The sequence below is a fragment of the Dipteris shenzhenensis genome, chromosome 13, assembly GCF_047967505.1.
Source record: "Dipteris shenzhenensis isolate YYH24624 ecotype China chromosome 13, Dip_SZ_1.0, whole genome shotgun sequence".
In the NCBI taxonomy this organism is placed as follows: domain Eukaryota; kingdom Viridiplantae; phylum Streptophyta; class Polypodiopsida; order Gleicheniales; family Dipteridaceae; genus Dipteris; species Dipteris shenzhenensis.
In genome coordinates this window covers 36,404,255-36,432,107 of record NC_141608.1, presented here as the reverse complement: position 1 = coordinate 36,432,107, position 27,853 = coordinate 36,404,255, and the positions used below count along the sequence as shown (strand labels likewise).

Genomic DNA, 27,853 nt, shown 5'->3' with positions numbered 1-27,853 from the left:
AAGCTTATCAAATTTGGTTATCCTTGCCTTTGTGCATATATAATGTGTACCCCACATGCTCAGTCATGTTTATTTGAAGTCAACACACATGGGGGGATGGAGAAAGGAGGATCACCCTCATCTATTGCCATCCATGGAACGTCTTGCTTTCCTTCTTATGTAGGGTTACATTCTTCTTTTGGACTCAAAAAGGGCCCTATAAGGGAGCCCTTGGGTTGGTGACGTGGAAGAATAAGTTGAATAAAACCCAATAGAATATTGGCTGGTGGTGGGCAATAGAATATTAGAAGTGGCCTGACTTCTCTATTTCTTGATTCAATGGCCCAAACAATTATGTGGAGCACCCACTTGCTACCTCAACTCTCCCATCACGTTTTTTAGCTGTAAACAAACGTAGAAACCTAGTTTCTCAACCAATTTTGTAACGTTTGACATGTTTGACCTAAAACCAAATCCTCCCATCCAATTACCACATTCCTTTTAGTCTCTCTCATTCCTCTTGCTTCCCCCTCATTTTTGAGTCCCATTTCGAATTTTTCTTTGCTCCAGCCCTCTTTTCAAATTTCTTGCTGGCTCCTGAGCGAGAAGCTTCTTTCTCTATTCTCCCTCTCATGGAATGGACTCTCATGCCAAAATCTCATCACTTCTCTTCTCTACCTGCATTTCCCTCCCATTTCACTCTCATTCTTTCAAAATATTCAAGATTTTTGAATGAGATTCAACGTACGTTCTTCTTTCTCTAGTTTGGCCACTTCTCCTTCAAATCTTGCCACTTCCTCTCTCATCTGAGATTCTCCCACAATCTGAAATCATTTCATTCAAGAAGACAAGGCAATCAATGTTCTGAGCAAGCCATGAATGATGCAAGGTGTTTGGAGCTTAGAAGGAGCTACTGGACGAGATTCTTTGAGAAAGGATCAAAGAAGATTGACTTTCAAGCATTGCAGTTGCTAATGCAATCTTTCTTTTGCCCATCTCTCAATACTAGTTACTTTCCTTGCTACAATCTCCAAGGGTGAATGATTTTGAACCATTTGTGAAGGTTTGGGGTCGATCCAGATAGCTTGTATGGAGGTTTAGGTGAGAGAATCCATTGAGGCGATAGTGGATGCTATGACTTGCAAACAATTAGTCCCGTTCCGGCAATAGTGGATGATCCTATGAAGAAGGTTGACCCAGGAGCTTCTGTTGTGCCTTTTCCTCATAGACCACCTTCTCTTCTATGTTCTAATCTCGCCTTTGCTCTAGTAGTTGAACCTTTCTAGGCTCATATCATTGGAATAAAAGAAGTTCTACTATAGTTTTGGCTCTAAAGTTACAGCCATACTCAACATTGTAACTATATTTTTTATTATTTACAAAAAACAATGGAGAATCAGTTTCTTTGGTATTGTAACAATTTGTCATTCAAAGTTTGTAATAGATACATCCATATTCATGAGTCAAGTCTCTCTCTCTCTCTCTCTCTTTCTCTCTCTCTCTATGCAACGCAGTGATTATGACGAGATTTGTTTGTTAATTATGTAACTTTGAAGAAACAGTTAGTTCATAGTTCATTTTGTGTAGTTGTGTTGTTTTGTTTCATTTCATGGTTTGAAAACATTGAAATTTTATGAGAAACGAGTCTTTTCCACTCTTACTATCAATGATTTTCTACATAATATTGCTTGAAATAGATTTTGAGATGTTTGGGAGCATATAATTTGTTTTGAAGCAAGAACCATCAACTTCATCAATCCTAGAACACATTTGGGACCACTGGGACGGACAAGTTTGATCACATTTTTCCTTCAAAGAACCTTGCTCCAAGAATCAGGCACTATTCATTCATGTAGTTTTAGAATGTTCTTAGTTTTGAACTGAAATCTAGGTCTATCAGAGCAACTTGCATGGAGATTCATGTGAGAAAACCTTTAGAACAATGCAAGACAATCAAAATAATGAGGTTTTATGATGCAACTTTGAAGAAGCAGTTAATTTGTAGTTTGTTTTGGTAATTGTGTTGTTTTCTTTTAATACGTGATTTGAAGAGGAAGAAAGATTTGCTTGTTTCAAAAGATACACTCTTACTATTGCGGTTTTTTACAGAAGATGGTTTGAAATGGATTTGGAGTTGTTTGGAAGCATATAATTAGTATTAGAGAAAAATCCATCAACTTCAGCATCCTGGATTACAAGAGGGACCATTGAGGAGGATCACGTTTTTTCTTCAAAGATCCCTATGAGGTATTGTTCATTCACATAGTTTAACAATTTTTGATGATAAGTAAATGTTTTTTTGAATTTGTAGATTTCAATCGTTAGATTTTGCATGCAATTGGGGTTTTCATTTTTGCTTGGTTTGATACTTTTCTTAAACATGTCACGTTTATATATTTTTGTCAATATTATATTATATTAGGTGGAAAGTGCATGAAATCATGCAAGCCGCTCTGAATACAAAAAAGGTGGATATCCATTTTCAAATAGATGCAGACAACGCACCATTTTTAAAGAGGAATGAATCCTCCTTAGCAAGTGAAAGTGATTTAATAGCTCTTCGAAATTAAGGAAAAGCACATATGGATTTGTGGTTAGAAGGGAAAATATGTTCAGTAGATCCACAAACTTGTCAAACTCCTCAATTCCATGGATTGACTAGCTTAATAAAGTTCCTATGTAAAGGTAAGAATGGTTTGTTAGGATATTGTCGAAGGTTGATTAGTCATGGAGCAAGTAGCCTTCACAGCCAATATCAATCTTTGCTTACTGAAAGAGACAAAAGGATCGCAATGTTGGAGGCTTGGAATCAACATTTGGTATCATCTATGCAAGCTACAAGTGTTCAAATGTCTGCATAAGATGGAATAGAGAAGAAAAATCAGGAATTACAAGTAAAGGTTCAAACATTAGATGCTCAATTGGGAGAGAGCACTATAAATGTAATTCACTTATAGATGCAAAACATAGCTCTAAAGGATGAGATGAAGAAGTTGGAAAAAACATTATCATTCATGAAGGATACTCCAATGGGTCCAAGACTACATAAGAGGAAATTGCATCCAATGGATGAAATATCCAAGAAAAGTGGTCACTAGAAGCGTCGAGTGAGAGCTTGTAGGAGTGTTTCAAAACTCATGTCTATCCATGATGAACACTATGGTGCTATGGGTGAAGTGTTTACAAAAAAAATGTTGGAGTCTGTTATACAACATCCAAAATTCAAAAGTAAAAAATCAAAGATAACATCTGAGTCAATGAATAAAGTTGTGGAGCATTTCAATGCAACTAGTGCACAGGGAGTTTGTGATACTATAGGGATAAGTACAAGGGCATATCAGCTCATATTTAAGAGCTTAAAAACAACATGTCTTTCTGTGGGAGCAAAAGTTAAAGCCCTGCTTCCTAAATTGACTGATGTTGATAAGGCCAGGCATGCACTTGATTTAGTTGGTGATCCCCAGCATGTATATAGTACACTAACTTTGAAAACAAAGGCTGGAGAGTCTAAAGAATTGGAATTGACAGTCAACAATAACTTTGTGATGGATGTTCGAAGAGTTTTGCAAGCCATGGTGAGGTTTTATGATATGCCTATGGAGGAATGCAATGGTACTCTAAAGATTGTACTAAAGCTTAACAAAAGGGAGGTGGTCAAAGGTCAAAAATTAGAGAGTCAGTTTGACAATGATGAATAGGATATTGGACCTTGAAGTTGAGCTTGATGATGCAAGACAATTCAGTGTGCAATCAGAATATGAGATTTGGTGGTTGGTTGCCTTTGAGGTATGATGGAAATTTGAATTTTAATGCAATAATGCAAAAAGACTTAGAATATTTTGAAATAACATGTGAGTTTTTTTTGCAGGTGTCGAAAGAGTCACATTCAATTTTGAAGTGGTTTTTTTACCAAACCAATATCCCAAGTGTGATCAAAGGTCATAACAATGGTGAACTACTTGAAGTTGAGGGCTATGGATCCTACTGTGTACAATGGCATCTAGCTTTGCTGACCTCAAGACTATTAAATGTATGTTTAATGTGGCACATGGAGCAAATACAAGCCATCCTTGTCCATGGTGCATGCAAACGAGAGTACCTACAAAGGGTGGTAAAAAGAATCAAAAGCAATGGGCCTCTAAACTTGCAAAGATAGATCAAACTAAGGCACCAAATAGGGATGCTCTAAGAAAAGATCCATCATGGAGAAACATTCTTGAAATTCATCTTGAGCGAGTACACATTTATGCACTTCATGCTATTGTAAGAATAATTGAAAAGTTGGTACATCTGTACATCATTAATGCATATAACTTGAAGCCCCAACAAGAGAGTGAGAGGATGATTGCAAGAATTGAAAAGGTTCTTTTAGATATGGGACTACACTTAGGGTAAGTAAAGATTGCAAAAGATGAGAAAAGATATGGAAAAACAGGCAATGTTCCTTGTAAACCAAGCTTTGGTGGTGTCAAGGCTTTAAAATTCCTTTCGGCAAAGAAGAAGAATGACAAGCTCAAACGTGCTAATGAGTTTGATGTATGGAGAAAGTTACACAATGCCTATTGTGAATGAGGGGGGAAGGGACCAAAAAGACTGGAAAAGGCACGAGTGTGGTTAGCTCTTGATAGCTTGGTACCTTTACTACAAAAGAAAATATTCGAAGATGATGATGTATAGTGTTTCATCAATGCTATGAATGACTTTAGCCAGGATATGGAGATAGCTTGGGGAAATAATCATTTCACATAGTACATGGTAATCTCTAACTTGGACATTGAGATGTGCATATTGAATGGTCCTAAATTTAATAATTTGTTTTTCTATTTGGCAGCACATTTTATATGCTCATGCACCATACATGGCATGGAATTATGGAAGCATCGGAGTGTGGTCCACTTAGGGCATGGAAAGATTGCATTGGCAAGCACGTTGTGCATATAATAGAGCGACCCAACATGGGGGTGGTAGAACTAAGTCAAGCCCAATGGTTCAATTGGCTCAATGGTGGTACCGTGCGTATCGAAATAAGAGCAACTGCAACATAGCATTCAAAGAGTCCTTAGTGTCCCATGCAGTGCAAGATGTTAACATGGAATGTCGAAGAAGAATATACAACTCATCAAATGAAAGATAGACTCATGCAAGGTGGCATGCAACCTGTCATAGACAAGGGGGCATATGGGTGGAGATAGATGAAAATGATGGCGTAGACTCTTCCAATATGGATGCCCATGCATAAGTTTCAGAATTTCTTTGTAATTTTAGTTATGCGATTTGCAATAAAGCCAATGTATAATGGCCATGAGTTGTAGTATAAATGAGAAATTTTGTGTTATTCGATGTTAATTATAAGTAATTAGCTCAAGGTTGCACTAATTTTACTTTTTAAAGAGTTTTTATTGAAACAGGTATTTTTTAAAATTAGGGTTTTGGGCCCTATATAAAAGAATGGACCCTAATTTTCATTTCATTGTTTAAAAAGCTCTCCACTCCCACATCACCTCCCACTTGCCCCTAACATTTCCACTCTATCTCTCGCACCCTCACCCTTTCTCTCACACACTTTCTCCATCCCCCATGGCCAGAGGCCCAAGATCAAGGAACCACGGAGACTGGCACAGCCAGACCCACCTCCAGACTCAGAGACAGAGAGTGATAGCCTACCCCCCTCTCCCCTTGATGATCCCTGTCGAAGGGAGAAACTGCCAATTCAAAAGCTAGACAGGGAGCAAGAGGGACAGAGGAAGGCACAAGAAGAGGGACAGAGGAAGGCACAAGAAGATCCATATGTAGACACCGATGACTCAAAGAGCACAGAGGACGAGTGCCAGGAAGAGGAACAACGAAGGACAGAGCAGAGGACCAAGGCAAGAACAGATAATCAGGGTTCCACGCCAATGGGGGAGAGGTGACCGAGCTCCAAGTATAGGGAAAAGAGGCCCTCAACATCTAGGAAGAGGCCCTCCACATCAAGGGCAAAGAGGCCCTCCTCCAGTGAGGCAATACAGATTCAAGTTGGGGACGGTGGCACTTTGGGAGACTAGAAAGTTTCAAAAGTCCATCTATCTACTCATCCATATGGTGACCTTCACAAGGGTGGTACGCGAGGTCATGCAGGACCTCAACCTTAGCTCAACGTCCCGATTTTATAGGCACATAGTTGTGGAGGCTCCCTGGTGTATTTCTAGAGACGCCTTGCTTGCCATGCCGCATGCAGCTGAGGCCTACCTAGTAGACCTCATGGATGACACCCAGCTGGCTGCCATCCATAGGAAAAGGGTCACGGTGACCGTGGCAAACATGCAGTTTATTGTCTTTCTTAGGAAGCCCAAGGGCACTTAGGGATTTTGTATGCTCTGCCTTGGGCGATAGTTAGAGTTCATGTACTCTGTCTATGGGCATCTATCTTGTATCAGCCTCTTTTCAATATAATGAAATGTCTTCTTTTGAATTGCCTTTGTATGTGCAATCTCAAATTTATTTTTAGTGTATTTGCAATCTATTAACTTACTTACATGCAATTCAATTTACTTACGAAAGACTTTTTGATGACATATACAACAACAAAATGAAATAAGAAACATCAAATCTCAATAGAACATGCAAAAGAAATAATACTCAATTTTATTTAACATGGAAAAGAAAACAATGTTCTGCAGTGGGAAGAGAAACTAATTTGAAAATGGTATTCTTTATTGACATAGAGTAGTATTACAAAGATCACCCACTTGAATGCACAAGCTACTCTAGTCTATGCTTCTTCCTGCATGGCTCATATCCCTTTTTTGCTTGCTGAAGCAAAGAGTGTTGCAAATTTTCATTCTCTATAGCCGAGGGATTTATAATGCCAGCTATCCCTATAATAGCTATGATACTATGGAGAGGACCGGATCGTGTGTCCGAGAACAAAAATAAAGCTACACTACGCCTAACCAGAACAACACAATTTGTAGTAGGACGGATGGGCCTCATCTTCATCATCTGACTAAACCCTCTGGTTCCACCCTTGCGTCCGGTATATTCATCAACCCATAAGATATCCTGCAACCAACATATTACATCAAAACCCAAAGATTATATCAATTAATAAAACATCATTTTTCAAGAATTAATAAGAATAAGGGTTTTTTGCAAATGAAAAATAATATCTTTAAAAAATCATATCTGGGAGGCCACTGAGACCCTAGCAACCATGTGCATCAATTTTATACAAAAAAAACCCAAAATTTGTAGAAACTGGGCTCTGCGCACAATGTCGAATTTTGCGCTTGCAGGGGTTTTTTTGCATAAAATTGATGCACATGGTTGCTAGGGTCTCAGTGGCCTCCCAAATATGATTTTTTAAAGATATTATTTTTCATCTGCAAAAAAACCATAACCCTAATTGTTTCCACAAATGGAGTGGAAGGGGCAAGTGGCAAGGGCATGTGTCAAGGCAAGTGGCATTGGCAGGATGTCCTGGGTTTAAAATCATAAAATTTTGTTGGATTTTGTACTCTTAACCCTAAACCCCAATTTTTATTCCCTAAAACTAATTGTATATTACATGTGGCCTAAATAAAAACCACAAACCTGTTATTTTCCCTATGTTTCAAAACCATAACCCTAATTTATTCCACAAGTGGAGTGACTGGGGCAAGTGGCAGTGGCAGGATGTCCTGGGTTTAAAATCATAAAATTTGGTTGGGTTTCGTACCCTAAACCCTATTTTTTTCCCTAAATCAAATTTGCAAAAATTGGGCTCTGGTCGCATGATGTCGAATTTAGGGTTTTCAAGGGGTTTTTTTGCTTGAAAATTATGCACATGGTTCCTAGGGTCTCAGTGGCCTCCCAAATTTTATTTTTTTAATTTTTTTTCTAAATTACAAAACCATAACCCTAATTGTTTCCAAAAATGGAGTGGCAGTGGCCGGATGTCCTAGGTTTAAAATCATAGAATTTGGTTGGGTTTTGTACTCTAAACCCTAAACCCTATTTTTAATTCCCTACCAGTTGAAGAAAAATCAATAAGCTAAAATGGAATCTAGAATTACACTGATGATTTTGAATCACATGATGAAGCTGGCAAAGCTACATACCTTTTCTGCCTCATCGCGGAGTGTCTCAACTAGAGTGTCCAACTGAACTCCCTTTTGTGATTGGTCTTGAACTTCATGTTGGTTTGAGGTGTCAGCTTCTTCATCTCTCTCCCCGAACAATTCCCTCTGCAAATTCATGAACTGCTCATCGGACATGTCATACTCTGGTGTGGCATCCTCGATTGCCTTTTGTGTTAGTTGGATTGCCTCCAAATTAGTGAGGCTCGAGTCATCAAAACGTGCAATCTCATCGATTGCTGGATTGATTGGAGCATCAAAGTCAATGACATAATCAAAAGTTTCATTCGAGAGCTGACAAAGAAGCTCATCCTCTTGAAGACCGGTTTCTTCCATCACTTCCAATAGAGTAAGGTATTCCTCACCCTCAATCTTGATTGGATCAACTGAAGCAAGGTGTGGCTTGGTGCTACCTCATCTGGATTATAAGTAGAGGATGGATATGCATGAGTCGGATATGAAGATAAGATGACCTCGCTTTCAACTTGCTCCTCAGCTAGGCTAATAGTATGCTCCTCAGGCTCCAGGTCTAGGTTTAGGTCATCTCCTCCACCACTTGTGGATGCAGGACCCTCAGCCTACTTACCAACATCCTCATCAAACTTACTAGTCGTAAGGAGAACGGTAAGCACTGCATCTCTCTCGATCAAATGAATTGGGGAAGATGAATCATCCCTGATGGGAATAGCATACTCATAGAGAGAGATAGGGACATTACCCATGGCCCTTATCCATGGCCCTACCTAGTGTCTTCTTGAAGCTAGCACTCTGGTCAAAAGAGCTTAAAATATCCAATGAAACCCATTGGTGAGGGGAGTAGCAATCATGACAGATTGCCCATGGATAAGTCTATCAAAAAACTAAAGAGAGGGATTATCAGCAAGAAGGAGAGCTCTCAAGTGTGACTCAAGATGGAATGCCTTGCAGAAGATAGGATAAACCTGATCTGCAGAGGCATGGGAATTAATGGATGAAATCCGCAGGTCAAAAGCCTCTCTAAGGGAAGCTCTAGGGGAAGCCATGAGTGTAGGAGGATGCTCGAGAAGATGAAAGAGGAGGCTGTGGAATGCAAGGTTACTCACGAGTGGGAAACTGAAAATGTGAAAATGACCTTAGAAGTGTACTTTATAAAATGGACATTGCCCTTAAAAATGCTCTTAATTACAATATTTTTATATTTATTGTTTTTTCTTTGGAAAGTGTTTCTCTCTCTCTCTCTCTCTCTCTCTCTCTCTCTCTCTCTCTCTCTCTCTCTCTCTCTCTCTCCCCCCTTAGCTATCTCCTTTTCCTCTCTCTCCCTCTCTCTTTCTCTCTCTCTCTCTCTCTTTCTTTGTCTCTCTCTCTCTCTCGTTGCCCTTAGCTATCTCCCTCTCTCTCTCTCTCTCTCTCTCTCTCTCTCTCTCTCTCTCTCTCTCTCATAGACTGCAAGGTCTTCCAAGGATGTTAATGTATCTTTCTTTTTTTTCCCTCCCCTTGTGTCCCTCATTGCTCTCTCTCTCTCTCTCTCTCTCTCTCTCTCTCTCTCTCTCTCTCTCCCTCGCTCTCTCTCTCTCTCCATCTCTTTCCCTCCCTTGTGTCCCTATTTGCTCTCTCTCTCTCTCTCTCTCTCTCTCTCTCTCTCTCTCTCTCAGACACCTAATCATCATCTTGTTGCCTTGTTGCCCTTAGCTATCTATGTCATGGACATTGATTTGACATATACACTTTTTGTATTTTGTTAGCGGCTCCACCCTTTGCATCAGTTGTATCTAAGTTTTTTTTAAATCTCATATTCTCTCACAAATCTTAATTTTCTTATTTTTATCTTTCTCAACTTAGAGGTGCAAATGAATAAATGCAATCTTAACTCTCTCTCCCTTGCCATTCTCTACCTCTCTCTCTCTCTCTCTCTCTCTCTCTCTCTCTCTCTCTCTCTATCGCACTCTCCATCTCCCTCTTTCTATCCCTGTCTCCATCTCCATCTTTCCCTCCCCCTCCGTTTGTCTCTTTCCCTCCCTTTGTGTCCCTGACTGCTCTCTCTCTCTCTCTCTCTCTCTCTCTCTCTCTCTCTCTCTCATAGTATATCTCTCTCTCTCTATTCATACATCTAACAATGTCTCATGGCTAGGTGCATTATTTGTGTCCTTGATTGCTCTCTCTCTCTCTCTATTCATACATCTAACTCTGTCTCATGGCTAGGTGCATTATTTGTGTCGCTTATTGCACTCTCAACGTCTCTCTCTCTCTCTCTCTCTCTCTCGCACACTCTAATTGCTATCTATCTCTCTCGCACACTCTAATTGCTATCTATGTCTCTCACACACTCTCTCTCTTGCACAATACAAATATACAAATATCCACACAGATTTAAAATTACAAATATTTATCGCTTTATCATTCATAGACCATAGAGAGCCATCAATCTAGAGGTGCAAACTTAATAAATGAAACAACACTTTGTATTATTTATGATTTTTGTTCATACATGTAATAATGCCTTATTACCAAGTGCATTGTTGAAGCACTAAGGATCTAAGAAACTAGATATTATGAAATACCTAACCATCATGTCTCTACTATCTGTAGAGTATGGGGGGGGCAACAATTCTTACATAGGATACTTGTGTCATCCCTATATCGAACTTTGTGATTATTAAGTCTAAAATAATAGTCTTGGGGAGGGCTTGCTGTTGCCAACTGCAATTCTTCCCTGATAAATCGCATGGTCCACTCCTCTTCCAATTCCAACATTAGATCAGGATGTCCTTGTCGATAAATTGATACCTCGACAATAGGATAGTGAGTCCCATTGCGCAGATCATCATCCATTGCTTCCCATTGAAGGTTGTTCCATCTAAACCTTCTATATGTGAATGTCATGCAGAGATTTTGCCTTCCAATGCAATACCTGCAAATTTTGGGATCTGTTAATACATAATATCCTAATCATTTTTTATACAAACAAGAATTGTAAGATTTGCTCACCGAAATGTCACATTTGAAATGTTCAATCGACATTGTACTAAATCTTCAACATGACATGTTCTTGTTGTCCATCCATTGTCAAATAGCTCAGATAGCCAGTCCATTTCTAAGCTCTTGCAAGTGTAAGAAATCTTTTTTTTCCTTAATTGCCTACAACTTACAAAGAAATCAACAAAGCATGGAAATGGAAGAAAGTAGCTTAACCTATCATTTCTTCCACTAGTAGTTGGCTTCATAGCATTTCTCACATCATTAAACATTCTATTTCTATATGATTCACTTATCTCCATGCTTGGAAGCGGCCATTCTAGACTATCAAAAAAGGGCAAGGGAAGAGATTCTAATCTACCATACTATCCTTCTTCATTTGGCACAATGAACATTGAGTCATAGAAGAAGATCCCGTCCTTTTTTAATTCTGATGGTGTGTGAACTTCATACTGAAGACTCCAGATCTCAACATGGAGGACATGCACCACCCCAGTTACGCATGCTGTAGGCTCCCACTCTTTGTAAGTAGATGGATATAAGTCTATAAAACAAATACAAGGCATAAGACAGTTGTGTCAAAGCCCCCAAAGAAATGCAAGTACTCTAAAAAGCAAATGAAGTACTAGTACACTTTGAAAAACTTACAATTGGGCCTACGATATGGAAGTCCTGCATTTGAATGCACATATGTGTTTGCATGGGTAAAGACATGCTGAATATATACCTGCTCTGTTATTGCCAAGAGAAATTTCAAAATCTAAGATCCTTCCCTTCCAATGTTTGGAGATGTCCATTGCATCCTTCCGACCCACTTTGTAGCACCCACGATTAGTGGGTTGCATTGTGATCCAAGAATATTTCCTGTAGAGATGAGGAATCCATTCCCCATGCTCATCCTTAACATTCTTCAATACAATAGACTATAAACTACTTATATATCTATCATTTTCTACTTCCATAGTTTCTGCCTGTGTATTATATGATTAAAATTAGCTCTTTCTACTTTCAAAGGCAACAAGGAGGCCTGACATGGTCAGGGCAGGCCTGCCAAAGATAATTTTTTATTGTGAACCACCAATGACGTTTTTTGGGGTATTTTGAAAAAAAACTGAAAGTTCCCCTAGATTTGGGGAGCCTCTATTCCAGAGAAGTACACATGGCATAATCTCCTTCATGGATACCATATTCCCTTATCCAAGCCTCTAATATTTTAGTAATTCTCCAAAGGGCCCCTTTCTGAGTCCAAAATTTTGTAATGTGACATTGATAACAAGTGGAGTTCTGCATTGAAGCCTACAGTCCCGCAATAAAAGCTTTTTTGTTCTAACAAATCTTTTTTGTGGATGGATGCAGGTGAGTGGAGCTCCTTCAATTTCTTTTGTAGCATGTTACAAGCTTATCAAATTGGGTTATCCTTGCCCTTGTGTGCATATAATGTATACCCCACATGCTAAGTCATGTTTATTTTGTAATATACTTTTGAGTATAGTCTTTGTTTGAAGAAGTGAATGCAAGTGTGTCTATTTCTGAAAAGTCAACACACACACATGTCGGGGATGGAGAAGGGAGGATAACCCTTGTCTATTGCCATCCATGGCACATCTTACTTTCCTTCTTGTGTAGGAATACATTCCTTTTTTTGGTTATTATACCATGTTGGCATAAGCTATATTAACTCATGAGTTTCCTACACATGGAAGCAACACTAAAATCTCATGGGTATCCTACACTTGTAGGTACATCCTACCAAGGATGATTTCCACAATAACTACTCATTAGTACATTTTTTATAGGGCTTTTTTCTTTCCATAAAACCCGAGGTGTTAAAATCTTATTTATGGGGACATACCATTTCAACTCATAGCTATCTGATGGCACTAAGAGAAATAGGGACACATTCTATCTCTACTAATGCATTTGGTGGGCACCATGGCCCCTCCCCCATGGGGGGCCTGGTGACCCTCGTGGGGTGTGGACCCATGTTTGTGTGAGATAATGGTTGGGCGCACACGCGCACACACACACACACAAACATGTGTGGAAATGTTCATGGGGTACTAGCACAATTACTTGTGCCAAAAATGTTCCTTGCACAATCACTTGTGCTATATATGTTCCTAAGTAGTTACATTCCAAAGAAGTATGACTTAATGACCATGTCTAACAATATTCTTACTATGGTGATCTTGAGGAATTATTCATGTTCTAGATATGTTATGGATATGGTACTTACACAATGCCATGTATTAATGGTTCTAGAGATGTACATACTGCTAGCAAAAATTAAGTGCCTCGATTATAAGGAACTTACTAAATTGGTGAATTACCATGACTGATTAGAGAACTGACCAAGTCAAGGTATGAGGAAGAAACTATATAAGGATCTGGTGCTCCAAATGACTAGCCATTAACGCTCCAAATGATTGCCAAATAAGCTCCAATAAAAGATATGTTAGGAGAGGGAACTTGAACAAAATTCATGAAAGTGCTCATGGAAGTCAAATTGTCATGAGTGTAAATGCAAGCATATGGGCAACTAGTTAGCCAAAATCAAGGGGACGTGGCATACTAGAATGCTCTTATGAAAGTGTGGTATGAGAAAAATTGGAAGACCGGTTGGCAAAATCAACATATACACATGGGCAATTGATTACCTATGTGCTATAGGCAATTGATTAACTAACGTTGTAATCACATAGTGCACTCCCATGAAAGAATGATGTGAAGAAATTCAACCGACTATAGTTGGTTGGTTAGCCAATTGCTACAAATACTCATATAAATAGACAATTGATCTATCACCTCCACATCGTTCTTCATTGATATAAAAATCTGAGAGCTAAGGAGTGGCAGACGATTGGATTTCTTACTGTGATGCTACAGCTTTGAAGAGCAACAATGGTAGCTCTTCAAAGATTGGCATGGTTGCGTATGCTCTTGAATTATTGATGATGGAGTAGGTACCTTAAACAAATTCTAGTTGTCATTCATATTCATTAGTATAGGTGCGCAATAAGGCTTGATTGTGGTAGGCTGAATACGTATAAATGGAAGGGAAGACCAACACTTACATTGGCTGACCATTGGAGTCTGGAAGTAGTTGGCAAGACAGCAGATCAAACACACATCTTTAGCTCTTATCATATCTCTTCCTCACAACCAAATTGACGAGAATGTTGTAGGCTTGTTGGAAGGCATGACGACAGAAGACCTTGGGTTTTTCTTGTTTGCTCCATCAACTTATGTATCATTATATCCTCCGCTTGCTCCATCAACTTATGTAGTTATGGCACACATATTTTACAAGGATGGATGGCTAATTACAAGCTGTGGTTTCTAATCAAAGGCAAGTGATGGGTGCGACTGTGAGTGGATCTAAATGAGTCTATAGCTTCTAGCAAACTAATATTGCGAGACGTGAAGGTAACGAACGGTTGAGTTTCCATATTTTGCACTTTATAGAGCTGCCTACCTAAGTAAGGTGTTGTAACTACTAAAGTCTCAACCGATTAGATAAAAGCACATCTTATTGGATAGTTTTTGAGTGGTTGTTTCAAGTTTCTAGAGGCGCAATGAGTGAGTCGGAATGATTATGGGGGCTTGGTGATCTAGAAGAACAGCAGTGAGATCAGAAGAAACAACAAAATTATGCTATATGACTTTAGGCAATTATGGCCGAGTATACTAAATAATTATATTGTGCTTATATGGCTATGACGAGCCAAAAGTCCTAGTGGGAGGCTTGATTCTTGGACTGGACACACAAGTTGATCGTGGTACATGACTCTCCTATGACCTTCTACTTTGGGTATGATAGACTATATTTTGTACCACACAAGCACATGGTCTTTTAACTACAGAAGCATGTGGCTAGTATAGGAGTTGAGGACTTGACATGCCAACATTATATAGCATATACTTATGGGAAGATTTATAGTTTCATGACCAATACCATCCACTATCTGGATAGAAGGATGTGTCATTAGAATGACTTACTGCCTAAAAGTTGGTACGTAGCATTGAATAGAGAAGGTTATGTTGCAAGCTCTCAAAGCTAGAGATGTATGACAATACATTAAAAGTGTTGATTCAACTAGTTATTGTCTACAAAGTCAATGGCCTTCTCTCTTTAAGAAGATATGTGGCGTTGATTATGTGTAGGATGATCCAAAGTTATTTTTTGTATCCTCACTTTGGTGAAATATATGGTTTGTAACTCAAACATTGAGTGGCCCCATGATAACTCAAAAATTGCCTGGCCCCATGATGATTCTTAGATAACCCCATGATGACTCTTAGATAAACATCAGGGTGTGAAAGATATTGACGGAACATTCAAAAAGTGATGACTCAAACACTGAGTTTCCTTGTAAATTAGCTCTTGCTAAGGCTACATATTTGATTTTCTTTGTATTTGCATTGAATATTGTGACATCGATAACAAGTGGAGTTCTGCATTGAAGCTTGCAGTCCCACAATAAAAGACTTTTTGTTCTAACATATCTTTTTTGTGGATGGATGGAGGTGACTGGAGCTCCTTCAATTTCTTTTTCAAGTTGTACAAGCTTATCAAATTGGGTTATCCTTGCCTTTGTGTGTATATAATGTATATCCCACATGATGAGTCATGTTTATTTTGTAATATACCTTTGAGTATAGTCTTTGTTTGAATAAGAAGTGAATGCAAGTGTGTCTCTTTTTGAAAAGGCAACACACACACATGGGGGGATGGAGAAGGGAGGATCGCCCTTGTCTATCGCCATCCATGGCACATCTTTTTTTCCTTCTCGTGTAGCTTTTTTTGGTTATTATACCATGTTGGAATAAGCTGTATTAATTCATGCGTTTCCTACACTTGGAAGTACATCCTACCAAGGATGATTTCGACAATAACTACTCATTAGTACATTTTTTGTAGGGAACTTTTTTCTTTCCATAAAATCTGAGGTGTTAAAATCTTATTTATGGGGATATACCATTTCGACTCATAGCTATCTGGTGGCACTAAGAGAAATAGGGACACATCCTATCTCCACTTATGGGTTTAGTGGGCACCATGGCCCCTGCCCCATGAGGGGCCTGGTGACCCTTGTGTGTGTGGACCCATGTTTGTGAGGGAGGATGGTTGGGCGCGCACGCACGTGCACACACAAACATGTGTGGAAATGTACTAGCACAATTACTTGTGCCAAAAATGTTCCTTGCACAATCACTTGTGCTATATATGTTCCTAAGTAGTTACATTCCAAAGAAGTTACATACATACATTGACGTGCAGTAAGTGTGTTCTAGAGTATGACCTAATGACCATGTCTAACAATATTCTTACTATAGTGATGTGGAGGAATTATTCATGTTCTAGATGTGTTGTGGATATGGTACTTACACAATGCCATGTGTATTAATGGTTCCAGAGATGTACATACTGCTAGCAGAAATTAAGTGCCTCGATTACTTTGATTAGAGAGCCAACCAAGTCAAGCTATGAGGGAGAAACTATATAAGGATCTGGCGCTCCAAATGACTAGCCTTGATAAGGTAACTCAGTGCTTGAGTCATCACCCCATAATTGTTCTGACTCACTCATTGCACCTCTAGAAACTTGAAACAACCACTCAAGAACTATCCAATAATATGTGCTTTATGTTATCGGTTGAGACTTTATGTTATAGTTCGGTTGTGGGAGGCTTGTTTCTTGGGGTGGAGACACAAGTTGAACGTGGTACATGACTCTCCTATGATCTTCTACTTTGGGTATGATAGACTATTTGTTCGTACCACACAAGCACATGGTATTTTAACTACATAAGCATGTGGCTAGTATAGGAGTTGAGGACTTGACATGCCAACATTATATAGCATATACTTATGGGAAGATTGATAGTTTCATGACTAATACCATCCACTCTGTGGATAGAAGGATGTGTCATTTGAATGATTTACCACCTAAAAGTTGGTACATAGCATTGAATGAAGAAGGTTATGTTGCAAGCTCTCTATGCTAGAGATGTATGACAATACATTAAAAGTGTTGATTCAACTAGTTATTGTCTACAAAGTCAATGGCCTTCTCTCGTTAAGAAGATATGTGGCCTTCATTATGTGTGGGATGATCCAAAGTTATTTTTTGTATGCTCACTTTGGTGAAATATATGGTTGGTAACTCAAACATTGAGCAACCCCATGATAACTCAAAAATTGCCTAGCCCCATGATGAGTCTTAGATAAACATCAGGGTGTGAAATATACTTATGGAACATTCAAAAAGTGATAACTCAAGCATTGAGTTACCTTATCAAGTACCTCTTGCTAAGGCTACATATTTGATTTTCTTTGCATTTGCATTGGATATTGTGACATCGATAACAAGTGGAGTTCTACATTGAAGTCTGTAGTCCCACAATAAAAGATTTTTTGTTCTAACATATCTTTTTTGTGGAAGGATAGAGGTGAGCGGAGCTCCTTCAATTTCTTTTGCAACATGTTACAAGCTTATCGAATTGGGTTATCCTTGCCTTTGTGTGTATATAATGTATAGCCCACATGATGAGTCATGTTTATTTTGTAATATACTTTTGAGTATAGTCTTTGTTTGAATAATAAGTGAATGCAAGTGTGTCTCTTTTTGAAAAGTTCACACACACACACACACACACACACACGTGCGCGCACGCATGCACACACACAAGGCTGAGGTTTTCGCTCACCAAGCCTCTTCTATAGAGCTGGGCTGCCACATATAAAGCAGTCAAGATCCTCTTCCCATCAAAAGTATTAACAAGGAAGCTAGTGGGGCTTGAAAATAACACCTTGAGACATGGAGGTAGAAGCTCTATGGCTAGGGGGTGTGTGAAAGATCCTTGCCCAAGAGAAGGGGGGAGGGAAACGGAGGCTGTGGAGGGAGGGGGCTTGGTTGATTTGAGGCTTTAAGCCTTCAAATGAGGAAGCGGACTCTCTCTCTCTCGCGCTCTCTCTCTCTCTTGCGCCTCTCTCACTCAAATGAGGAAGGGAATGTGTGTCCCTTGGAAGGGGGCAAGGAGCGTGTGGAAGGCCATGGCGGAGGTGAGGGGGGAATGTGTCAGCAGTGGCTAAGGAATAAGGATGATGCTTGACCCATTCTTGGCGATCTACGTGGATGCTGACGAGGTCCGATTCTATCCCTGTACAAGGCCTTGGCGCTCGTCTCTCTGCAAGTCCTCGCTCCAGACACTGAACTCTGTATCTCTCTCTGTCTCTCTCTCTCTGTGGCTGTGTGTGTGTGTCTCTCTCTCTCTCTCTCTCTCTCTCTCTCTCTCTCTATCTCTCTGAGCTTCTGTAACCTTCTTCAGATTTGGGTCTCTCCAAAAGCCTGCCTTTCCTCTTCCTCTCTTCTCCTCTAGTACCTTATTGTTGTCCATTTTACCTCTCTCTCTCTCTCTCTCTCTCTCTCTCTCTCTCTCTCGTCTATCTGTCTCGCTCTCTCTTCAGATTTGGGTCTCTCCAATAGCCTGCCTTTCCTCTTCCTCTCTGTATTCCTCTTCAGATTTGGGTCTCTCCAAAATCCTGCCTTTCTCTTCTCCTCTAGTACCTTATCGTTGTCCATTTTACCGCCCCCCCCCCCCCCCCCCCCTCTCTCTCTCTCTCTCTCTCTCGTCTCACTCTGTCTTTCTCTGAGCTGCCGTACCCTTCTTCCCATTTGGGTCTCCCCAAAATCCTGCCTTTCCTCTTCCTCTCACCTCGTACCTCATCATTGGACCCTCTTCTCCACCCGTTTTCCTGTTCCATTTATCTCTCTCCCTTGTTGGGTCCTCCCGTACCTCCCCAAAATCTCGCCTTTCCTGTTTCTTCTCCCTCTCGTCCGTATTGGGTCTTCCCCCCGTCGTGTTGGGTCTTCCCTCATCCTTCCAAAATCGCGCCTCTCCTATTCCCTTCATATTGTTCACCGGGCTTTGGCGTCCCTTCAATGTAGTTTGGGTGGCTTGGATGTTTTGCCTAGCCCTCAACCAAGTCAGCAGATATACTGCCGTTCCAGAGTGTCTCTTATAATCATCACCTAGTATATTTCCCCTTCGTTCTTTCCTTGTTGGCTCTTAGTAGTGTCGAGCCGCCTTGGAGCTCGTCGATGATAATGCGGGATTCCAGATGCCGAGGTAGTGTGAGTTGCTTGCATGAGCTGGCGGGTAGCACGGATGATGAAGTTATTGATTGTGATTTCGAGGAGTCGGATCCATCCGGGCGCTATTGTCGAGTAAGTTTGTTTTTTAATATCTGGTAATTCTTCTGTTTTGTTTGCCTTTCAGGTGGCTGCCTTCATGTTTAAATTACACTAAGCTCTGTTCATTTTAAGGAATTGGAGCTTCCCTCACACATTCTTTTGTTGGTTTGTTCAGTACAAGGATGTTCTTGGCAGAGGAGCATTCAAGACTGTGTATCCTGAACGCCTTGGAACTTTTGCGGGTTTTTAAACTTTGACATTATATCTCGTAGGGATTTTTGTCCGTGATCTTGACTTGCTGGATAGCTATAGGGCTTTTGATGGAGTAGATGGAATCGAGGTGGCTTGGAATCAAGTCCAAGTTCAAGATGTTCTTCACACTTCAGAGGATCTGGAGCGGTTGTACTCGGAGGTCCATCTATTGAAAACCTTGAAGCACAAAAATATAATGAAGTTCTATCACTCCTGGGTGGATACAAGCACGAAGAACCTTAATTTTATAACAGAAGTATTTACGTCAGGGACATTGAGGCAGTAAGTATTTGCCTCTGGCGTGATTGTCTATTGGCCATTGTGCGCCATAGATTCTGGACGGACAAGTGTTCGGTGAGCCCATCGCATGCAACTGACCAAACAAATTGCTTGTACTGATAGGTACCGGAAGAAGCATAAGCACGTTGATATTAGAGCGGTAAAGAACTGGTCGAGGCAAATACTACGTGGTCTGTTATATCTGCACAGTCATGACCCACCGATCATTCATCGTGATTTAAAATGTGATAACATTTTCATAAATGGCAATCAAGGGGAAGTTAAAATTGGGGACCTCGGCTTGGCAGCGATTCTGTGCCAAGCACATGCAGCTCACAGTGTGATTGGTAAGCCATATGCAGCACGTATTACTGGTCATCCGTTGGTGCCAAGTCTGGGCTTTCTTGAGATTATACTTATGTGCAGGCACTCCTGAGTTCATGGCTCCTGAGCTTTATGAGGAGGAGTATACTGAACTTGTAGATATCTACTCTTTTGGGATGTGCTTGTTGGAAATGGTCACCTTTGAGTATCCCTACAGTGAATGTTCCAACGCAGCTCAAATTTACAAGAAAGTGACGTCGGTAATATTCACCTTTGACATAGATTAGTGCAGAGAAAATTCCTATAATCTGACGAATTTTTATTCGATGATGAGAAACTCTGCCAATTTCAGTGCGTTCAATTCTTTGTTTGATACGTATTTGTGAGTCTTACTATTTCAGTGGGATTGATCCAGGGGAGAAAGCCAGCGGCATTGGATAAGGTTAAGGATCCTGAACTTCGCCAATTTGTGGAAAAATGCCTCGCCAGTGCTTCAAGCCGGCTACCTGCAAGAGAGCTTCTCATGGATCCTTTCCTTCGATGTGAAGGAGATGGTGACCCTGTGGAGTCTTTGCCTCTTTGGGGTAAGGCCCTAGTAAGTGGAGATGACATTGATGATCTTGTAGCTCTGCTGGGCAAGGCATCATGTAACCCTCCCTTCGTTAGTAGAAATCTTGCAGCAGAGTCAATTTGTCAAGCTCCAAAACTACCTGATGTTGCTCATTCAAAATCTAGAACACTTGACGAACAATCCACTACAAAAAGTACTGTTAATGTACTACCATCTTCACAAGGTCGAAACATGGATTTCAGGGTTAAAGGCAAAAGAAGAGAGAATGACACTGTATATCTACAACTTCGAATTGCAGACACAGAAGGTGCTGTTTATTGCATGGTATTTTTATCGCACACAGGAGTTGAGTAGGATTTAGGCTGCTTTGAATTGGAAGTAGTTGACGATAACTAAAGATACTTTCCTCCCATGTACAGGGCAGGTCCGTGTCATCCATTTCCCATTTGATGCGGAGGGTGATACTGCAATGTCTGTAGCTAGTGAGATGGTTGCAGAGCTCGACCTCACAGACCAAGATGTCACTAAAATTGCAGAACTGATTGATGCGGCAGTCCTGGTCATGGTGCCTGAATGGAAGCCTGGGGTTGCTATTGATGAGGCATGTGTTGAAGGTGAAGATACTTTAAGCAATACTCCAATTCACAGTGATCATTCCAGGTTGCATGTTACTGCTGATAATTTATCTGCAATGTCTTCAGAGAGCTCTTTAGTAGATCAGACTCGACATGGCTTGACTTATTGTTGTGATTCCTCTGAAGCCATGGCAATAGGCTCAACCTTCCCAGAGGGTACCATGTATGGGCGTTTTGAAGAAGTGACGTACCTACACCACAAGCTGGAACGTCCTCCTCATGTAGGAGAGATCTCTAGTGCTTCATCTGAAGAATTACTTGACTGGGAGCCAACAGATGACTCAAGCTTTCCTACTTCACCTGTCAGTAATACCCCTGTTCTCAAGGATAGTTCTGGAACATTATATTGTGCTTCTGAGACAGCTCCAAGTAGTGAAATACCTGCATTCAATGAGCTGACAGAATGCAAGGAGGATTTGGTTCTTGGCAGAAGTGGTCCAAGAATGAATTTCCATGGGGAAAGTGATGGGCACTGTCATGGGGTAGGCGATATTCTGAAGAACGAGGAATATCAATCTGGACATAATGATCAAGGCATATTTTCTGCCTTGGAGTTTCCAGCTAGTTTTGATGATGACAACAATCACGAGTTAGTGACTCAAGAGTTGAAAGAATTGGCTCTTAGGTATGAACAGGAAGTGAGAGAGCTGCAGCGCAAGCATGAAGAAGCTCTTCGGGAATTGAGAAACCGATGGCAGCGCAAGAGAGCCACAGTTTCTTCCCCGACGATGCAGCGACTTGACAGCAATGATCAGGCCAAACAAGAGTGGTCCAATTCCTTAGGAGAGCAGATGGTGAACAAGCACAAGGAAGCTGGTTAACGGAATTGAAATGGTGTGATGGGCTTTTCTTAAGTGGGAAAATAATTCCTTTAAGAGCTTGCTTGTTTTGCCTGCACTGACATAGCTGATGGCTTGTACACTGCATCTTGTAGGTTTAAGGTGGAGATGTTCCATGTGTTGCCGAAGTGGAAGTATGCATTCTACTTCTGTTGGAGACGAAGTGACATCAAATAATCAAATCATTATTTGTTTTACGAAGTGGCAATGGAGAAGCACCCACGCCACAACATTGGTTTGAGGAAGCAGAATCTGATAATTCTAATGCAGGCTATTGGTTCGTCCCATCAAAGCTGAAAGACTGGAGCAGGTACGAAGCGAATTCACAATTCTACAATCTAGAACATGTTTTACGAGTGTGAAACGGTGGTTTCTTCTGGGTATCTTGAACAGCTCCAAGGGCCTCCTTTACATGAACTATCTTTGACAAAAGTCAGTTGAACAGGATTTCTCCACCAGTAGAGGAAACCCTTGAAGATAAAGATCTCTCCCTGGATTTCTAAGACTTCATTTAGAGCAGCTGATTTGTTGGTAAGGGTGAGCTAGGAGGGTCATTTTGGATGTCAAGCTGCTGCTCCAGAAACTCGAGGAGTGGTTATGATTGTGGAAAACAAGTTCGAAAAATTTATCATTCCATGAGGCCAATTTGCCAAAGTAACCAATGTGGTCACTGGTATGATATTGGAAATGGTTTGCCAATGCATTGTTTTCCTAAGGTCAATGCTAGTTGGTGGGCAACCAGTGTCTTGATTCCTGTAGCCTGGACACCAGTGAATGAGCTGCTCACAGGAATCATAAATGATGCTTAATATGCTGCTTGAGAAGACGAGTAAAGCTCCTTTTACATAACGACTCATGTCTCTCCAAGGATTGGAGCATGAACTCACTTCAATTTTAATACTCATCTTCATTGTTTCCTGTGCCAACTTGTCACACAGTATTTTTTTCCTGTTGACCGCCTTTTGGATGGAGTTAACAATGCCATTGCCCTGATCTAGAGTGTATCTCGTAAGTTTTTTGATCTATAACCGTCAAGTTTTTGATCTATAACTGTAGTAAGCTCTCATTGAGGGCCAGCCTTCTCTCTCTCTCTCTTTTATAAATATTATTTATTGGGATGGTGCTGATCTATAACTGTAGTAAGCTCTCATTGAGGGCCAGCCTTCTCTCTCTCTTTCTCTCTCTTTGATTAAGATTATTTATCGGGATGGTGCTACCTTTTGGTCATAGTCACAAGAAACGTTTCGTCTGTTTCATCATTTCGTTGGTTCAACATGTTTAGTTTCGTCTTTTTGGACAAAACAGATAGGTTTTGAATTTATGCTTAATATATACAAGCATAGGGGCAAACAAGATATTTTATATCCAAGTTTAGAGTGAACAAAGAGAAACACAAGTCAAGACACCTGAATGAAACATTCAAAACACAAACACATTCTTCCAATTTATATAAATTTACGTTTTCAATCTCCTTTCTCAAGTTCAGATAGTTTTCAAAATGATATTGACGTGAATGGAACATTCAAAACACAAACACATTCTTCCAATTTATTTAAATTCAAGCTTTCATTCTCCTTTTCAAGCTCAGATAATTTTCAAAATGATATTGAATATATACAAGGATAGGGGCAAGATATGTTGTATTTGAGTTTAGAGTCTTAAGAAATATAAGTCAAGACACCTACAATGGAAAAAAACACAAACATATTCTGCAAATTTGTTTAAATTCGAGCTTTCAATTGCCTTTAAAAAGTTTCATCTCTAGACTATTTAATGTTTATGAATTCAAAACTTAAAAGCATATGGACTTTAGAAAAAGCAGGACAAAAATGTGTGTTTTGATTTGGACGAAATAGAGGTTTTGTTTAGAGCGTTTCATCCTATGTCAATCGTTCCGTCTGTTTTGAGGTGTTGGACAAGACGAAATGGGTCTTATGCGACTATAAAATAAGTAAATGTGCTTTCGTCAAAGTTGAATATGGTTAGCATTGTGGATTGTCGATAATAGGGCATGAATTGCTCAAAGTATACTTCAATAACATATTTTTTGAATTGCTCAAACTACAAGCTCAACTTGGTTTTTCTTGCTCTTATATGACTACCACATCTTCGGAATTGCTTGGGCCCTTGAAATCGAGGATTGGTAGTGGATTGTACGCTTCTCATGTACAAACTCAAAATTTCAATAAGTTTTAATGCAAGATTAGGCTAGCAAGCAAAGTTGGGAAGCTTCGACTTCTAATGGAGAGGATGTGTTTTGGCAGATAACTTGATAGTCCTTTAGAGTTGAATGAAGAGAGGTTATAGATCACTCAAGTTGGAAAATTTTGCCAAAAGAAAAGGATATGTTAAGCACAGGCAAGGATCGTGCAAGTGATTGTGAGGTCCTTGTTGGCCAAATCAAGCTGAGGTGGTTAAACTAGTAAGGGGAGGACTAGTGTTTCAACCCTTTGGCATAAGTTCTCATAATAGTATTGGTATCCCAATATCGGTATCATATCATAATATTTGTATTTATTATTTTAATCTACCTCATTTAAAAAAGTACATGGCAACCCCCTATTCTCAAAATACTCAAATTTTGGCAACTATAAGACATAACAATCATTTTTTGAGCTTAAAATGAGCCTTCTATAGCCTAATTTTGTTCCCCATCCTATTTTATACCCTAATCTAGAATACCCCATCCAAAAAAACACTAGGGGGAGAAGAGGGGTTCTCTTTTCTTGGGATCTTCTTTGAATCAATGTCAGGGGTTGATCGATGTTTTTTAATGGTCTAGTTGTCTTGGTGTTTCCTAGACCCATCTTTTTATGAGTAACAATTTCTTCATGTGGGCAGTGTTACAAATATATCTTCTTGGCTCAATGCTAGATTGAAGCATCTAGCATGTTCTTGTTCAAGTTATTGATATACCTGCCTCTTTGATGACTCTACAAGGAGTTAAGCTGGCCTTGATTTTGTGGTATTAGGCTAGAGATCACCCTAATGTCTTTGATGTCATCTGCCGAATGCCCTTGTATGCATGTAGAGCTTAGCTTCAAGCCTTTTTGAGATTCTTATTACCCTTATAAAGAAGAAATACATTTTTCTTAGAATTTCCTGAGTGTCTGAACAAGTTTGAGTAGGATTCACTATGCAAAAACAAAGTTGACATAGTGACGGGCCAATTAGGTGCCTTCAAGTGCAAGATGTCAACCAAGCGTAAAGAGCATAGATCATTTTCTACTTGTGACTCAGTGAAGAAGGTAGGAGCTTTCAAGAGAAAGAAGTTAAAAGATATGCAAAAAGAAGTAATTAGATTACATAGGTTCGTGTATGGGTAGAGTGGTACATATGTGGATAAGGGGGCTATAATACACTCGTGCTTTGCAGGCTTTAGCCTTGGTCACTTCACAATTTGGCAACCTATGACATAGTTCTGAACAAAGTCCTCATCTTAGGCCAATAGAAAGTATGCTTCACTAGAGACAGTGTCATGTGTACCCTTGGATGTCCTACAGGAGGTGCATCCTGACACTCCCAAAGAATCTTGGTTCTAAGATCCGACACATCCAGTACAACAAATCTTTTCATTTCAAAACAACAACCCATTTTGAATCACCCACACTAATCTCGTCGTTTGTATCCTAGGTGGCAGAATCCTGTAGTCTTAGTCAATCATGGAGCTCCCATCTTGGACCTTATGCCGATGGACTGAAAATGACTATCGGTCACGCAAAGCCCTCTCAAGGATTGAAATAGATCAGAGGATATCTCTGTAAATGACAGAGCATTTACCATCTTAATTCAACTGAGAGCATCTCCTACACTATTTAAGGAACCCTTCCAGTACCCTAAATCCCATCAACTCAAGACTTTGTACAAAGAATTTTGCAATAATGCTAGATGTTTATTTTGTAGGTCTATGATGTGTGTTCCTCTTGTGGTGATCCTCTCTCTCTCTCTCTCTCTCTCTCTCTCTCTCTCTCTCTCTCTCTCTCCGCATAAAAGTTCACTCAAGATTGTAGATGCCCAAGCAAAACCCTTAGGAGCACTTAGAAGGAAATTCACTTAAAACTCAAAATCTGCTTGTGACTTTCAAAAAAATCCCTAGAACAAGGTTAATGTGACCCAACCATAGTACCACCATAGGTTAGATAAGTCTAACCTAATCATACCTTGCCAACTATAGCAAGCCTAACCCTACAAACGTTGACCTAATTCAAGGAAGGTTACCATAGTTGATTGACAAACCTGTAGAAGTCCAATTTGGTCAAACTTCCACATCATATCAGTGAATTCAACCCCTCTAAAGGCCGAATGTGAAAATCAAAGGAATTTTACCAAAAGGAGATTCTAGGAGGCTTATTTTCCCAATTTGGGAGCCAATTTGGATGTTGTCTTCACCAGCAATTCAAGCATTAGTAAAACATCAATCTAGAAATACTATCAAATATTTTTGAACATTTCAAAAAAATTACTTGAATCCAATAAAAGCTTAGTTCAAGAGTCCACGTTGAATATTTTAACCCTGCAACTCTTTCCAACCCTTAAACCCCAATGAGATGAATCTCCATTAATCCATTTTAGCAACACTTCTTCTTCTCTTGAGATCACTCAAAGAGTGTTCCCCCCACGATTCAAGCTTACATCTTTAGTTAAAATATGTCCCAAGACTCTATTTTACAGTTGGGATCACTTATGCTACAACGAGCAACCAAACATACCTACATTAAGAAAGTAGGGGAGAGAGTAGTGCATACACTATGGAGCTATACACTACTTATATTATGAACATGATGCTGAATATATACATCTTTACGCCTTAGGGTTAGGTTAATGGATTGTCCTATCCCCTTATAGTGCTGTTTAGAATAATGCAATTTAAATTATTCTTAACATCCCCTCTTAATGGATTGTTTAGGTTAATGGATTGTCTCTATGCCCTTATAGGGCTGTCTAGAATAATGCAATTAACATTATTCTTAACATCCCCCCTTAATGGATTGTTTATATGCCCTTATAGTGTTGTCTAGAACAATGCAATTTAGATTATTCTTAACATCCCCTCTTAAATTCCATTGCATAAGAAGAGGGTACATGTACAAGGTATGTTTTAATATTTTAAACATTATTCTTAATGACCCCTCTTAAATTCCACTTCATAAGTAGAGGGTGCATGTGCAAGGTATCTTTTAATATTTTCTTGTTTATATGACATGAATATGATGAAAGTAGTATGTACTAAGCACAATGACTATACTATAAAAGTCATTGTATTGATGTTAGCTTATAAGAATTAACCTTCAATTCCCCATCTCAAGTTGTAGATCAACCTTTGCCTATATGGGAAAAAACCCAAAAATAGATTGAAGGGAAGATGAAACTATGCCAAAAGGAAATAAGTCTTCTTGGATCAAAGATTCGTCAATCAACCAATTAATATGTGCTACAACAGATGGTTGATTGAATTCTAAACATGTCACAAATCACTTTGGACCAATAAGTTGACATGTAGAGGAAACTGGATGTAATGCTGATTAGGGTAGCTGAGAACACATAATCTAGAAGATTGTGATAGAGAAGGGTGTCCCATACCAAGGTAAGTGGAAACACTGCATATGATATACATAAGTAGAATAAGCTTTGCGGAATAATGGTGGATGATAAATGAATTGCAAAACCACTATCAGTAGAGAGATCCAAGGGTTGCATAACATTATGGAATGAAGGGCAAGTATGGTACT

The 27,853-nt window shown here is 39.7% G+C and overlaps 1 protein-coding gene across 2 annotated transcripts; it reads left to right on the top strand.

Annotated features, from left to right (window-relative positions):
* The first annotated feature begins 18,252 nt into the window (after nucleotides 1–18,252).
* LOC147895358 (putative serine/threonine-protein kinase WNK3) lies at nucleotides 18,253–23,150 on the top strand. Of its 2 annotated transcripts, none has more exons than XM_087383504.1 (7): nucleotides 18,253–19,257; nucleotides 19,400–19,437; nucleotides 19,531–19,758; nucleotides 19,879–20,102; nucleotides 20,182–20,234; nucleotides 20,495–20,957; nucleotides 21,070–23,150. In XM_087383504.1, the coding sequence occupies exons 1-7, from the start codon at nucleotides 19,132–19,134 to the stop codon at nucleotides 22,104–22,106; spliced, it is 2,169 nt and encodes a 722-aa protein (XP_087239630.1). In that variant the 5' UTR covers nucleotides 18,253–19,131; the 3' UTR covers nucleotides 22,107–23,150. The 2 variants fall into 2 exon arrangements, with proteins under 2 accessions (XP_087239630.1, XP_087239629.1); XM_087383503.1 differs by having other exon boundaries at nucleotides 20,182–20,339; nucleotides 21,070–23,148.
* The last annotated feature ends 4,703 nt before the right edge of the window (nucleotides 23,151–27,853 follow it).